Raw genomic sequence first — 14,153 nt, 5'->3', positions numbered from 1 at the left:
AAAAAAAAAATAAGTCACACTAACACATCTTACACATCAAAAACTGGGTTTACTCCCCCTTTTTGTCATAAGCAAAAAGCTTGGGGTGTGAAAAACTTAGCTGAAGTACAAGGTACTCCCCCTTAGAGAAGGTCTAAGTTTAAGGAAAATGAAAACGATGTAAGAATCAGAGTTAGGCGAAAATAAATAGAAGAGTTAATGCAAGGGATGAACGTTTACCACCGGTCAAGTGAGTAAATAGAAGGGTCAGTTACCAAGAACTTAACCTCGAGAAACTGTAATAGCATTAACTTTCAGAGAGAAAGTGAAGCCTATAAAAAGCGTTGGAGAGAAAGGTAAGCTTCACACCTCGAATAATTTTCAGTAAGAAAAAATGGCATCATACAACGTAGCACTAGAAGAGCTGAGGAAGAAGGCCTTTGAAGAGGACTTGTTCCTGAACATCAGGCATCCAGAGGGTGCAACGACCATCGCGGAGCTGACACGGACACTGCTGGAAGAGGACCTGCGTCCAGAGTTGGAGAGAGACCTGAAGGAATTTCTTGCCTTCGTGGAGGAGGTGCAAGAACTCAGCCGGCTTGAACTCAAGCTGCTGGAAGAAAAAGAAATCTTGGAAAAGAAGCTCAGGACTTCATAAGAGATTCTGGAGAAAGATGAGCTAAAGGTCAGACTCAACAACATCCAGCATGTACTGGAGCGTCTGGAGAAGGATAGGTCAGAGCAGCGCCAGGAGTGCAGAAGAATGAGGAGGGATCCTCCATTCTAGATTATATGATGTAAAGAAATATGATGTAAACATAGAACAATGAATAAAAAGACTTTTGCAAACATATGTGACATAAGTATATAGATATATATGCATATATAATCACAAACGAACAAAAGAGAATAAATAAGTAAAAAGAAACAGAGTTTAACAAAGGAAAACAAAGTTAACAAAAAAGAAAAAAGAAGAGATCCTAAAAACTAAGGTTTGTCAGTGCGTCTCAGAAGTTCCATCATCATGTGCTTCATCTCAATCAGCATGGATTCATGAGTGTCAAGACGTTGTTCCATGACGTCGAGTCTGGATGAGCTTGTCTGAGTAGAGCTGGAAGGAACATTCTGAGCAGCTTGAGGTTCTGGAATGGAAGCAGAAGCAGCAGGAGTAAACACAACTGGTGCAAGTCGCTCTGCCTCAGCCTCAGCTTCAAGACGCTCTGCCTCAAGTCTGGCTTGTTCAGCCTGAGCTGCTGCTTGACGTGCAGCTTCTTCTGCTTGTTCTTTCTTTCTCTTGGCTTCTTCAATAGCTTCAGAAGCTTATTTCTCTGTTCGAGTTCGTGAAGAGCCACCCTCCTAGCAAGCCTTTGCTTTGCAGCCTCAATGCTCTGACTGCCCTCTGCATTCAGGAGCTGCATCATAATTGGAACTTGAGCCACTAGCCAAGTGCTCAGATTGTTCCACTCATCAGCCACATTTTCAGCATTCTCACTGAGATCAGTCTGACCGTGCACATTGCGGAGCCTCAAAGAGGCTTCATGATAGAAGATATTGATGCACTCAGAGAGAGATGTGGGTTGACGGTGAGTATAGGGAATTATGGAGAGGTTGGGTTCAGGAGAGGCTGGGTATTGCTGCTATGGGCTTCAGAGGCACCTTGTGGAGAACCAATGTTAATCATGGGAGCATTGGGTTCAGAGGTTCCAAGGTGAGGGTCTGAAGTTTCAACCAGAGGGTGAGGTGATCTAACCGAGGATTGGTTAGACACTGATTGTTCAGGTTCAGGGTCTGGTTGAATGGGCTCTTGTTGGTCAGGGACAGGGTGAGCTTGTTGAACTAAGGGGTGTGCCTCTTGGATAGGATTGGCCAAGATAGGTTCATCTGGGTCAACTAGACGTTCAGGTCTAGGGCCAGGATATCTCCTAGGGCTTGGACAGGTAAGGTAATACTCTTCCAAGGCAGATACCTTTTCTTTTCTAACCTCCATGAATTTTCTAATTGATTCAGAGGTATTGGAGGGAGGAGAGTCAATAACATTGGTTGGAAGGATACAGGTGTAAAGGCGGTTTGAAGAGTCTGTATCCGTGGTTCTGACAGCAGGACGTGCTGATGCTCTGGGAGCAGAGTGATCAGACGTTCTGGGTTGTGGTTCTGTTGGTTGGGCTCAGGTTGGTCTTGGACGATTGGTTCAGAAGATAATGGGTCGTATGGAATGGTAAGGAGAGAGGTTGGATCTTCTGACCTAGAGGTTTGGTTCTGAAGCAAATTCCAGAGAGGTGCTTCAGTAGGAGAAGGTTGAAAGAAGGAGGATCTTGGGAGAATGTGGTGGAGAGGTGGTTTGTTCGGCTGGCTGGGATTCAGGAATAGGAGTTGAGGGGATTTGAGGAGTGTGAAGCAAGGCAGAAATAGGGAGTGCATCAAATAAATTCAAATCATCATCAGAAGCAAGTGCAGGCTTTACTTGTATGTGCTGATGATCGAGTCACTCTGGGCAGGAGGTTCAGTCCTTCTGACCACTGCAGCAGCTGGTTCCACCCGAGTAGGCTTCACCACGATTCTGACCTTCTTCTGCTTCTTCTTTGGAGGACCATCCTCACTATCATCATCATCACCATCATCAGGCTTCTCTTTGTCTTCTTGACCAGAGGGACATCAGAGTCTTCAGAGGATTCTTCCAGAACCATCTTCCTCTGAGCTTTCTTCTTTGGAGGAGAAGGAAACTCTGGAGCTGGCGGTAGTCTGCTGATGAAATCATCAAGGTCAATTTCGAAACCTTGAGCCCTGAGGTCTTCAACATAGCATCTGATGGCTTCAGGATGGTCTGCTTGAGTCCACAGAGGGTAGTCATTCAGAGGCATTCTCTTCCTCTGATCTCAGAAGATGTGTCTTCATGACAGGAGCAATCTCTTCTGGATTAAGCCCATCTTCTTCAAGGAGTTTGCAGTGAAGACATCACTGACAATTGTGCTCAAATCCTCTGTGCAACCAGCATTGATCAAATCTTGCACCAAGTTGCTTTCAATGAGAAAGTCTGAGAGCAGCCTCCCAAAAGGGATGTATTTTATTGCAGACTTGATGGAGGCGGTGGTGCGAGACTTCCGGATGCATTCCTTTAAGTAGGAGAACAGGAAGTAGGGAAGGCAGATCTTCTCCTTGTTTTGAATGAAGAACAGCATCGCCTTCTGGTTGGAAGTTGATATAATCTGGGAACTGCCCTTCGGTCTCTGATTGATGCAGTTGAGCAGGATCTTGTGCCAGATTCTGAGTTTGGGGTGAAGATCCATCACTTGTAACTCGTCTTGCCCGGTTTGAAGGTGGTGTACAGAACCTGGTTGACTATGTCCTTGGTGCTGGGTTTCAGCTTCGATTCCGTCAGTTGGAAACCGATACCCATAAGCAGTATCTGCACCTAGCAGATTCACGAATGACTTCTCAGTGATAATGATCTTCCTGCCAAGAATGTGAGAGACCACCTGAGTGTCATCGCAGTCTGCGTGCTTCCAGAATTCCTTTACCAATTTCTCATACACCGGTCCTCGAAGTCGATTGAAATAGTTTCCCCAACCTTGAGCTTGGACTTCAGGACGAAGATCATACCCATTTGCAGCCAAGTTATCGAGGTTGAATCTCCATTCTGCCAGGACTTGGAGTTCCTCAGGAGCAAATACGCAGTGAACGGCACAGCCCCGTTCTGCAATAGGAACAATCTGCTCTTGAACTTGAACTTGTTCTTGTGCCGGGTTCTCAGAGCCCCTTTGACCCGTTGCCAAAACCAACTTCCATGTGAGGGAACTGAGGTGCATCTGCAGTAGATCTTCTGGTTTGTCTCACCATTTTGAAGAGGTTGAAGGTTTGAGGTAGAAGATGAAGTTTGAAGGATGAAGAGAGATCGAGAGAGAAATCAAGAAAGAGGCGGTTTTGAAAAGCAGAGAGTGCGAGAGTGAAAACCGGAAGTGAACGAGAACGTGTGTGTATAGTGGGTTTTATCAAATAACCGTTGTTGATTCAAAAAGCACTTTAAGATCAACGGTTGAAAATTAAAGATAGATAGTAACAGTAAAATAACAATCACACACAGGAGATAAGCATATCTACACGCAGTCATAACAGACTGTCACACCGGGCACAAGGAATTATGCATCAGAAATTCTGACACACGTGTTGTTGTCTCAGCTTCAGAGTCAGTACCAGTGGGCACACACACTCTGATTGAGTTACCTTCTGGACTAGACATCTTCTGATCAAGAAGTATCATAGTCAGAGGTTCTGATCCATCTTCACTCTGGACAAAAGTCCATGTTTAGATTTTTCAGAATAAAATTAAATCTATCCTCTGCTAAGGGCTTTGTAAAGATATCTGCCCATTGATGGTCAGTATCAACAAACTTCAGAAGAAGTACGCCCTTCTGCACATAGTCTCTAATGAAGTGATACTTTACCTCAATGTGCTTTGCCCTTGAATGCAAGATAGGATTCTTGCTCAACGAGATTGCAGCAGTGTTATCACAATAAATTGGGATATTGCTCTCAAGGATCTGATAATCCACCAGCTGATGTTTCATCCATAGCATCTGAGTGCTGCATATTGCTGCTGAGATATATTCTGCCTCTGCAGTTGATAGTGCAATGGTTGATTGCCTCTTGCTTGCCCATGAGACTAGATTGCTTCCCAGAAATTGACAATTTCCAGAAGTACTTTTTCTCTCTGTTCTATCTCCAGCATAATCAGCATCACAATAACCTGAAAGCTTATACTCTGATGTTTTCTTATACATCAAGCCAAGGTTAGTGGTGCCTTTCAGATACCTTAGGATCCTCTTAACAACAGTTAAGTGGGTTTCCCTTGGATCTGATTGGAAACGAGCACATAAGTGAACACTAAATAATATGTCTGGCCTAGATGCAGTTAAGTATAGAAGTGAACCTATCATTCCACGATAGAGCTTCTGACATACTTTACCACTTTTATCTTCTTTCTCCAAAATGCATGTAGGATGCATTGGAGTCTTGGCCACTGTAGATTCCAGCATATTGAACTTCTTCAGAAGTTCTTTAGTGTACTTGCTCTGATGGATATATGTTCCTTCTGGTGTTTGATCAACTTGTATTCCCAGAAAGTACTTTAATTCTCCCATCATACTCATCTCAAATTCAGCCTGCATCATCTCAGAAAATTCTTTGCATAGAGATTGATTAGCATAACCAAATATAATATCATCAACATAAATTTGCACAATTAAGATATCATCTTTATAAGTCTTGCAAAAAAGAGTTGTATCTACTTTACCCCTTACAAACTCATTCTCCAGAAGGAATGAGCTAAGTCTCTCATACCATGCTCTGGGAGCTTGCTTCAGACCGTAGAGTGATTTCTTCAATTTGAACACATGGTCTGGTTTCTTTTCATCTTCAAAACCTGGGGGTTGATGAACATAGACTTCCTCTGAGATATAACCATTTAGGAAGGCACTCTTTACGTCCATCTGATGTAGAACTATGTTGTGATTTACTGAGAAGGAGATCAACAGTCTAATTGCCTCCAGTCTTGCTACCGGAGCAAATGTTTCAGTGTAGTCTATTCCTTCCTGCTGGCTGTAGCCTTGAGCAACTAGCCTTGCCTTGTTTCTGACTACTTCTCCTTTCTCATTTAGCTTGTTTCTGAATACCCATTTCGTTCCAATAACATGGACACTCTCAGGCTTCTTCACTAAGCTCCAAACATCGTTCTTGGAGAATTGATTCAGTTCTTCTTCCATGGCCAGAATCCAATCCTTGTCCTGAAGAGCTTCATCTATAGACTTGGGTTCAATTAAGGACACCAATCCTTTCAGACTCAGCAAGGTCTCTTCAGAGGGTCTGAAGGCAGATCTGGTTCTGACTGGTTCGTCTTTGTTGCCCAGAATCAATTCCTTAGGGTGAGCTGCAGTGATTCTGCTCTTCTTCAGAGTTTGTGAGTTAGAGGGACCAGCTTCTTCCTCTGGTTCATCTTCCTCTGGCTCAACTTCCTCTGGAGCTTTGCCTTTGTCAGAAACATTAATGCTTAAATCTGCAAACTTTTCAACTAGCTTTGACTGGTCAGAGTCAAACTTATCATCAAATCTAACATGAATAGATTCTTCAATAGTCTTAGCATCAGTATTATAAAATCTAAAACCTTTAGACCTATCAGAATAACCAAGTAATAGACACTTAGAAGACTTAGCATCAAATTTATGCAATCTATCCTTAGCATTGAGAACATAACAAACACAGCCAAAAGGATGAAAATAAGAAATGTTGGGTTTTATGTTCTTCCACAATTCATAAGGAGTCTTATTCAGAATTGGTCTCACAGAGATTCTGTTCTGAATGTAACATGCTGTATTTACTGCCTCTGCCCAAAAGTGCTTAGCCATGCCAGTTTCTTGGAGCATGGTTCTAGCCATCTCCTGAAGAGTTCTGTTCTTCCTCTCAACAACACCATTTTGTTGAGGAGTTCTGGGACAAGAGAAATCATGTGCAATTCCATAGGAATCAAACAGACTCTCAAACTTGTCATTCTCAAACTCTCCACCATGGTCACTTCTGACACGCACAATCCTACAAGCCTTCTCGTTTTGCACTTGAGCAATGAAGGTAGAGAACACAGCATGAGACTCATCCTTGCGGGTTAGAAACTTTACCCATGTCCAGCGGCTATAGTCATCAACGATAACCATCCCATATCTCTTGCCACCTATAGACTCAGTTTTCACTGGTCCAAAAAGGTCGATATGCAGAAGTTCCAACGGCCTTGAGGTTGAGACAACATTCTTTGCCTTGAAAGGGACTTTTGTGAATTTGCCTTTCTGACATGCTTCACAAAGAGCGTCTGAAGCGAACTTCAGATTGGGTAAGCCCCTGACAAGGTTTAGCTTGCTTAGCTGAGAAATCTTTCTCATACTGGCATGCCCTAACCGTCTATGCCATACCCACTGCTCTTCATTAACAGACAGAAGACACTTCACATTCTGAGCCTCCAACTCAGATAATCTGATCTTATAAATGTTGTTCTTCCTCTTGCTGTTAAACAGAACAGAGCCATCGATCTGACTTACAGCCCGGCAGGACTTTTGATTGAATATAACATCATAACCCTTGTCAGCTAATTGACTTATAGACAATAAGTTATGTGTTAAGCCGTCTACCAATAAAACATTATCAATGCATGGACTACTATCTACACAAATAGTACCAGTACCAACAATTTTACCCTTTTCATTTCCTCCGAAGCCAACTTCGCCTCCAGGCTTAAGTTTCAGCTCTCGGAACATACGCTTTTCTGCCGTCATGTGACGCGAGCATCCACTGTCCAGATACCATGATTGGTGTTTCAGTGGAGCTATCAAGGATATCTGCAACATAGATGATCTTGTCCTTAGGTACCCACTTTCTGGGTCCTCTTTTGTTAGTTACCCCAGAGGTTCTGATCACCTTGGGTGTCTCAACATAATATTTTAAAGGAATATTTGCATGATATTTAGTCATAGAGAAAGATCCCTTTTTAAGAGGATGTTTAGCAACTTTAGCAGGTACAGGATCAGGCAATATGGTACCAGAGGGAACAAAGCATTCATACAAGGATTTAGCTTTAGACACAGAAGGCTCATTTCTAATTGGTTTAGAATAGCCAATGCCATGCATTCCATTTTTGCTTACGCCATAGATCATTGAAGCCATTAAGCTTCTATCCACGCTTTTAGCTAGGAATCTTTGAAAAGACTTTTCATACTTAGATTCATTTCTACAATCAGAGGCATCACAGGCAACAATTTCTTCTAACTTAGCAATCTGGTTCTTAAGCACAGAGTTAGAATTTACCAAAGCATGATTTTCATTTTTCAAATCAGAAATAATTTTCTCATGTTCAGAAGGAGTCTTAGAGACAGCAGATAAGTTCTTTTTCAACTTTTTATGCTTAGACAATAAAGAGTTATACTTATCCATGATATCAGACAAAGCATGTTTCAGTTCAGAGGTAGAGAAGGAAGCGAATACCTCATTTTCATCGTCTGAGTTAGGATCTCCTTCTGATTCTGAGTCAGAGTCAACAGCTTCCTTTGACTCTGCTCCTTTGTCTTTGACAATGGCCATGAGTCCTTGGACTTCACCATCAGAGTCAACATCCTCTGACTCTGATTCATCGAATGTCACCATCAGACTCTTCTTGGTCTTGAAGTGCTTCTTTGGCTTCTTGTCTTTCTTCAACTTTGGACAATCACTTTTGTAGTGTCCAGATTCTTTGCACTCAAAACATGTGACTTCCTTGATTGAAGACTTCTTCTGGCCTGAGGACTCATACTTGCCTTTTGCCTTTCCAGAGTCTTTGAACTTGCTCTGCCTGTGCTTCCAGATGCGGTTGAGTCTCTTGGAGATCAGAGTCAGCTCATCTTCATCAGAATCTTCTGATGCTTCTTCAGATTCTTCTTCTTCAGCTTGAAGAGCCTTTGACTTCTCAACCTTAACCTTTTCAGATTTGGATTTCAAGGCTATGGACTTTTTCCTCAGATCTTGCATCTCTGAGCGTTTCAGCTCATGGCATTTCAAAATGCTGATGAGTTCTTCTAAACTCATATTCTCAACGTCTCTCGTGAGCTCTATTGAAGTCACCAAAGGCATCCAACTTTCAGGAAGACACCTGATGACCCTTATGACATGATCTTTTGTTGTGTAGCACTTGTTGAGAGGTCGTATGCCAGCTACAAGCAATTGAAATCTGGAGAACATTTCTTCAATGGACTCATTTGGCTCCATGATGAAGGATTCATACTTTTGGATCAAAGACAATGCCTTTGATTCTTTGACTTTCTTGTTTCCTTCATGAGACATTTTCAGAAAATCAAAAATGCCTTTAGCAAACTCACGATCGGTAATCTTCTGGTACTCCTCATAGGAAATAGCACTTAGAAGAATTGCTCTTGCTTTGTGATGTTGTGAGTACAGCTTCTTTTGTTCTGCAGTCATCTCTGACCTTGGGATCTTCTTGCCATCTGCATCAACTGGACGCTCATAGCCATCCACAATAATATCCCAGAGATCTGCATCGAAACCCAGAAAGAAACTTTCCAGTCTATCTTTCCAATATTCGAACCTTTGACCATCGAACATAGGAGGCTTTGCGTTGTAACCATCTCTTTGAGTTTCACTGGTGGTGGCAGCCATTGTTTTTCACACCGGCCCGGATCACTGAACACTGTTAGGTGTGGTAATCAGAACCAGGCTCTGATACCAATTGAAGGTATGAAAAACGGTAGAAAGGGGGGGTTTGAATAACGTTTTCAGTACAAGACTTCCACCTTAAAGATTTTGGCCAATCTTTCGAGAACTTAAGTGCTAAAGATAAGAGATAGAAAAGCACACAAGGATTTTATCCTGGTTCACTTGATAAATCACTCAAGCTACTCCAGTCCACCCGTTAAGGTGATTTCTTCCTTCTTAGAATGAAGGCAATCCACTAATCAGGTAAGAGTTACAACTGCACTTGAAACCTACAAGTGACTAACAATTACACTGACTTAGCTCACACTAAGATTCACTCTCTTAGTCTTCTCTAGGATCCGATCAACCTTGATCTCCTAAAGGAATCACCACTAAGATTCACTCTCTTAGTCTTCTCTAGGATCCGATCAACCTTGATCTCCTAAAGGAACTAAACAAACTGTTTATCAAAGAATTGTTTACAAGAGATTTGCTTCTAAAAAGCTAATAGTAAACTCAATGAATTTCAAGATGAAAGAAAGCTTAGAATATTTTGAATATGTCTTGCGCGTGTATTGCTTCTTCTTAGTTTCTTCTAACCGCTTCTTTCAATCTTCAGCCTTTATATATACTCCAAGGATTAGGGTTGAGCGTTGCATGGGAAATGCTACCGTTGGAGGGCAGTTCTGGAAAATCCAGCTTCTGCTGTGGCTGAGAACGTTAGGTAGGTCGTCAGGAAGGTACACTTGCTTTTGTACTTGGATAGCGACTTGACCTTTTAACCTAGGAGACTTCTGATCAGAGGAATACTTCATATTGGAACTTGTGAAGCCGGTTGATCAGAGTCAGAGGGAAAGCACAGATCCTCTGACCATTGTATCTTCTGATTCTGAACTCAGAGGGAAGAACATGGCCTTCAGAGTTTCTTGCTTCTGGACATCAGAGTTTCCACTATTCAGCTTCTGGATCTTCAGAGTCTTCTACACCATCAGAACATCTGAACCTTCAGTGTTTCTTGGTTATCAGAACTTCTGGATCTTCAGAGCTTCTAGCGACTGAGTCCACATCAGAGTTTGTATAGCTTCAGAACTTCTGAAGCTTTTCCACTGTTCATACTGAACATGGTGAATGCGAAAGCGTTGCTTGGGTCACTCTTTATACACAGTGCTTCTGATTTGTGTGAGATTGAGTTGAGGTCAGAGCCTGTAAATAGCACACTCAGAAAAACACGTTAGAGTACCACAATTGTTCATATAAAAAGGTTAACTTGTAATCATCAAAACATAGAGTTGTACTACTAGATCAAAACTTGATCTTACAATGGACCCATAAACCTAATGTCTTAAGGTTTTGGGTTAAGATGTGGTGTCCAAGATCTCCTTGGTGTTTCCTCTCGGCCTTGCCCCATGGGCCCTCGCCGTGACTCTCCCCAACAAGTTGTATCAGAGCCGATGGTTCGTGGGACCATGGTAACGGCTCCTTGTGTCGAAAATCTTCCTAGCAGTGTGGCTAGGCAGCGAGTTCCGTTGAGCAGCGAACAACGGTACAAGGTGGATAACTTCCGCAGACGGGAGGACCATGGGTGATGTGGTTGAGGGACTCACACTTGAGGGGGAGATTTGTTAGAATCAAGTGTTAGAGTCAAGTCCCACATCAGAGAAGTCAAGGTAAGAAGGAGAGTTTATAAGGAGATGGACCCATAAACCTAATGCCTTAAGGTTTTGGGTTAAAATGTGGTGTCCAAGATCTCCTTGGTGTTTTCCCTCGGCCTTGCCCCATGGACCCTCGCCGTGACTCTCCCCAACAACTGACATCTTCATACAAAATCAAAAGTTCTTATTGTTAAGCAAGGTGTGAAATATACAAGTTAGATCATGAAAGTCTACACATGCTACACTCAAATTTTAGTTTACTACGAATTTACACTAAAATTTAAGATAAAGTATTTAATTGTGTTCTTTAAAATAGTTACATTTAATCATTATGTTATCGACAATATTTTTTCTTAAAATTTGATAATCTTATTTTGAACATTACTTAAAACACATAAATTACACACAAAATATTATTTAGCATACAATTATTTAATTAATTGCTTCAATGCTTTTAAAATATTTCTATTTAATACTACAATCTAATCTAATATACATAAGCCTCAAATACCTACATAATCTAGCACAAAAGATAGGATATCATATGTGAACAGGATATGATAAGAGCATGATAGACTTTTATCCTATCATGTGTTTGAGGTGCACATGATAAGGACAGGATATGATAAGGAAAAATGTATCAAATTTATATTTGAATAAAAAATACATTTAAAAATTGATCATTCTATTAAATTTAATTTTTTATACATTTTCATGAATGAGTCTATTTTAAAATAACTAAAATTAATTTAAATTTTATTAATTAGCCTATTTTATTATTTTAAAGATATCCTATATTTTAAATAAAATTAAAAATTATACAATTAACCAATTGGTTTTCACTTAGTTGTGACACGTGATAATTAACAATAAAAGTTAACTAAATTAAGAATATATTATTTCAAAAGTACTTTATATTTAAATTATAATAGGAGATGAAAATAGAAAATTAGTCTATTACTATTAAAAAATCAATATTTGTAACCAATTGGTTTTCACTTAATTGTGACACGCGATAAATAAGAAAAATTAACTAAATTAATAATAGTATTATTTTAAAATTAATTTATATTTAAATTATTATATAAGTAGATAAATAATTTTTAAATAATAAGAGATGAAAATAATAAATTAGTGTATTAATATTAATAAATCAATATTTGTAAGTGAGTAGTCTATTTTACTATTTATGAATAATTATTTTTTTATTTTAGTTAAATTAATATTTATTAATTAATATTATTGTAAATTATATAATATTAAAATAAATTAATTTAGAGTTAGGATACTGAAAGAAAATATATAACTGGTATCCTATCATGTTCTATCCTAGCTGGGCCTCAGGATAACTTTTACACATAATAGACATGATAGGATAGGAGACAGGATTGTGTTATCCTATCCTGTTGGCGCAACAAACAACAGATAACAACATGATATGGTTATTATCCTGTCATATCATAACATATCCTGACCACCAAACGGGTCCTAAGACTAATTAGTCAAAATAAAAAATTCAATGCCCCTCTTCATAGCATTAAATAAAAATAGATATAAAATACCAACTATAAAATACATATGATGTATTTTTTTAAAGAAAAATCTGACACTTAATAAAGAAAAACCTTAGGAACAAAATTCTCTCAAGTGAGCATCCACAACAACCTTGCCTTGACCATACCCATATAGCTATTTTTTTAAAGCAAAATTTATTGAATGAAATTATAGAAGGATTCTGAGAACATCTTTCTCAGATAAGATTGATAAACAAATATAAGATTGATAAACAAACGAAAAACCACAACAAAAATGAAATGCTAACAACTTACACAAGTATCAAAAGCCAAATTAGCCCACCTAGTAACATGCCAACAATACATTCCAGTACCTAGCAAAGAACGATCCTTCAGTTATTAAGGTGATTTCAACCTTAATTTAAGGTGATCTCAACCCAACATTTGATAAAGTCTCCAAGTATAGGTGAAATGATTTCCCCGCTCCACAATCCTTAACAAAATTTCCTCCTTCACGTATTAATCGTAAAGAACGATCCTTTAAATTATATGACATTATTCTGGAATCCACTAAGAATAAAATCATCGAATCCTCTTCATTTTCTTGAAGAATAACAAATAGCACATGAAAAATGTTCGTACCAAATGCATCCACAACAGGATTAAGGTTGAGACGATATCTCACAACCCATTTGGTGAAACCTTCCAGCTCTAGAATATCAAAATCCAAACTTTCATCACTCTTACTCAAAATCATTTGGAGATTCCCTTTGAACTCCCCAAAATACTTAACAAAAGAATCTTTGCATGTTGGTGCAGGTAATGACTCGAAGCGCTTGTTATGTAGGTCAAAATACCATAACACCTCACCAGAGCACCAGTACACAACACCATTGCAATATACACCAGAACCAATTTTCATCTTGGGTGAAGCAGTGAAGATAAAGTCACACGCAGACCACAAACTAGTCTCAGATGTATACATAAAAATCTTAAAAGTATTAATATTGACCTTCACAAATGAAACAACTTTGAAGTGAAAGGACCTCAAAGTCAACGGTTCAAAAGACAGATAAATTGCAGGTACTAGACTGAAATCAAAATTGTTTTCTAGATCTGCTGATGGGAACGGAAGATTAATAAAATGATTTGTGGACGGATTTAGGACTTGGAAACAATAAGTTATGGAACGAGGACCTTCGAGGAAAAAAGCTTTGCATAGTAGCAGACCATTGCATGATTGCATAATTCTAGTGTAAAGGTGGCTCTTTGACCAGGTATTGAAAGTTTGGATGTCCGACCTTCCCAATTGGTGGCGGTGGAAGGGGAATATAGGGCCATTATAGATCCAAAGGGAATGTGGTTGAGAGTTGTGAATATGAGTGTGTGTTTGAATGAATCTAGGTTCAGATATTAGAGCCCGCCATTGCTTTGAAACACGTTTACATTGAATCACATGTTTCGCCGGCACCAAGACAAGGATCTTGGTCAATAGGTTGATGTCTCCGATAACCTTATCACATGAGCTCTCTATATCGGATCTCATACTACAACTTAGCTTTTTTTTTCCTCTCATTTTGATGATTGATGTTGATTTTAGGCCTCCACATGTTTAATTTATAATGGCTGGCAAATAAATGCATCCTTATCCACCTCTATTATTTTTAATATTAACAAATCTAAAATAATGTATACTTGACCTATACATTAATAACAATATTATTTAGTTAGGTTATTTATTATATTATATTATATTATACTATATAATTAATGGTGATTTTTTTTCAATTTT

General features: G+C 39.4%; 1 protein-coding gene across 1 annotated transcript; it reads right to left on the bottom strand.

Annotated features, from left to right (window-relative positions):
- Window positions 1–12,782: 12,782 nt before the first annotated feature.
- LOC130712962 (F-box protein At5g18160-like) lies at window positions 12,783–13,907 on the bottom strand. The gene has a single exon (XM_057562773.1). The coding sequence runs from the start codon at window positions 13,905–13,907 to the stop codon at window positions 12,783–12,785; it is 1,125 nt and encodes a 374-aa protein (XP_057418756.1).
- Window positions 13,908–14,153: the final 246 nt, after the last annotated feature.

The sequence above is a fragment of the Lotus japonicus genome, chromosome 4 (genome assembly GCF_012489685.1).
Source record: "Lotus japonicus ecotype B-129 chromosome 4, LjGifu_v1.2".
Taxonomy (NCBI): Eukaryota; Viridiplantae; Streptophyta; class Magnoliopsida; order Fabales; family Fabaceae; genus Lotus; species Lotus japonicus.
The sequence above is the reverse complement of the archived record's forward strand: the minus strand, read 5'-3'. Positions and strand labels throughout refer to the sequence as shown.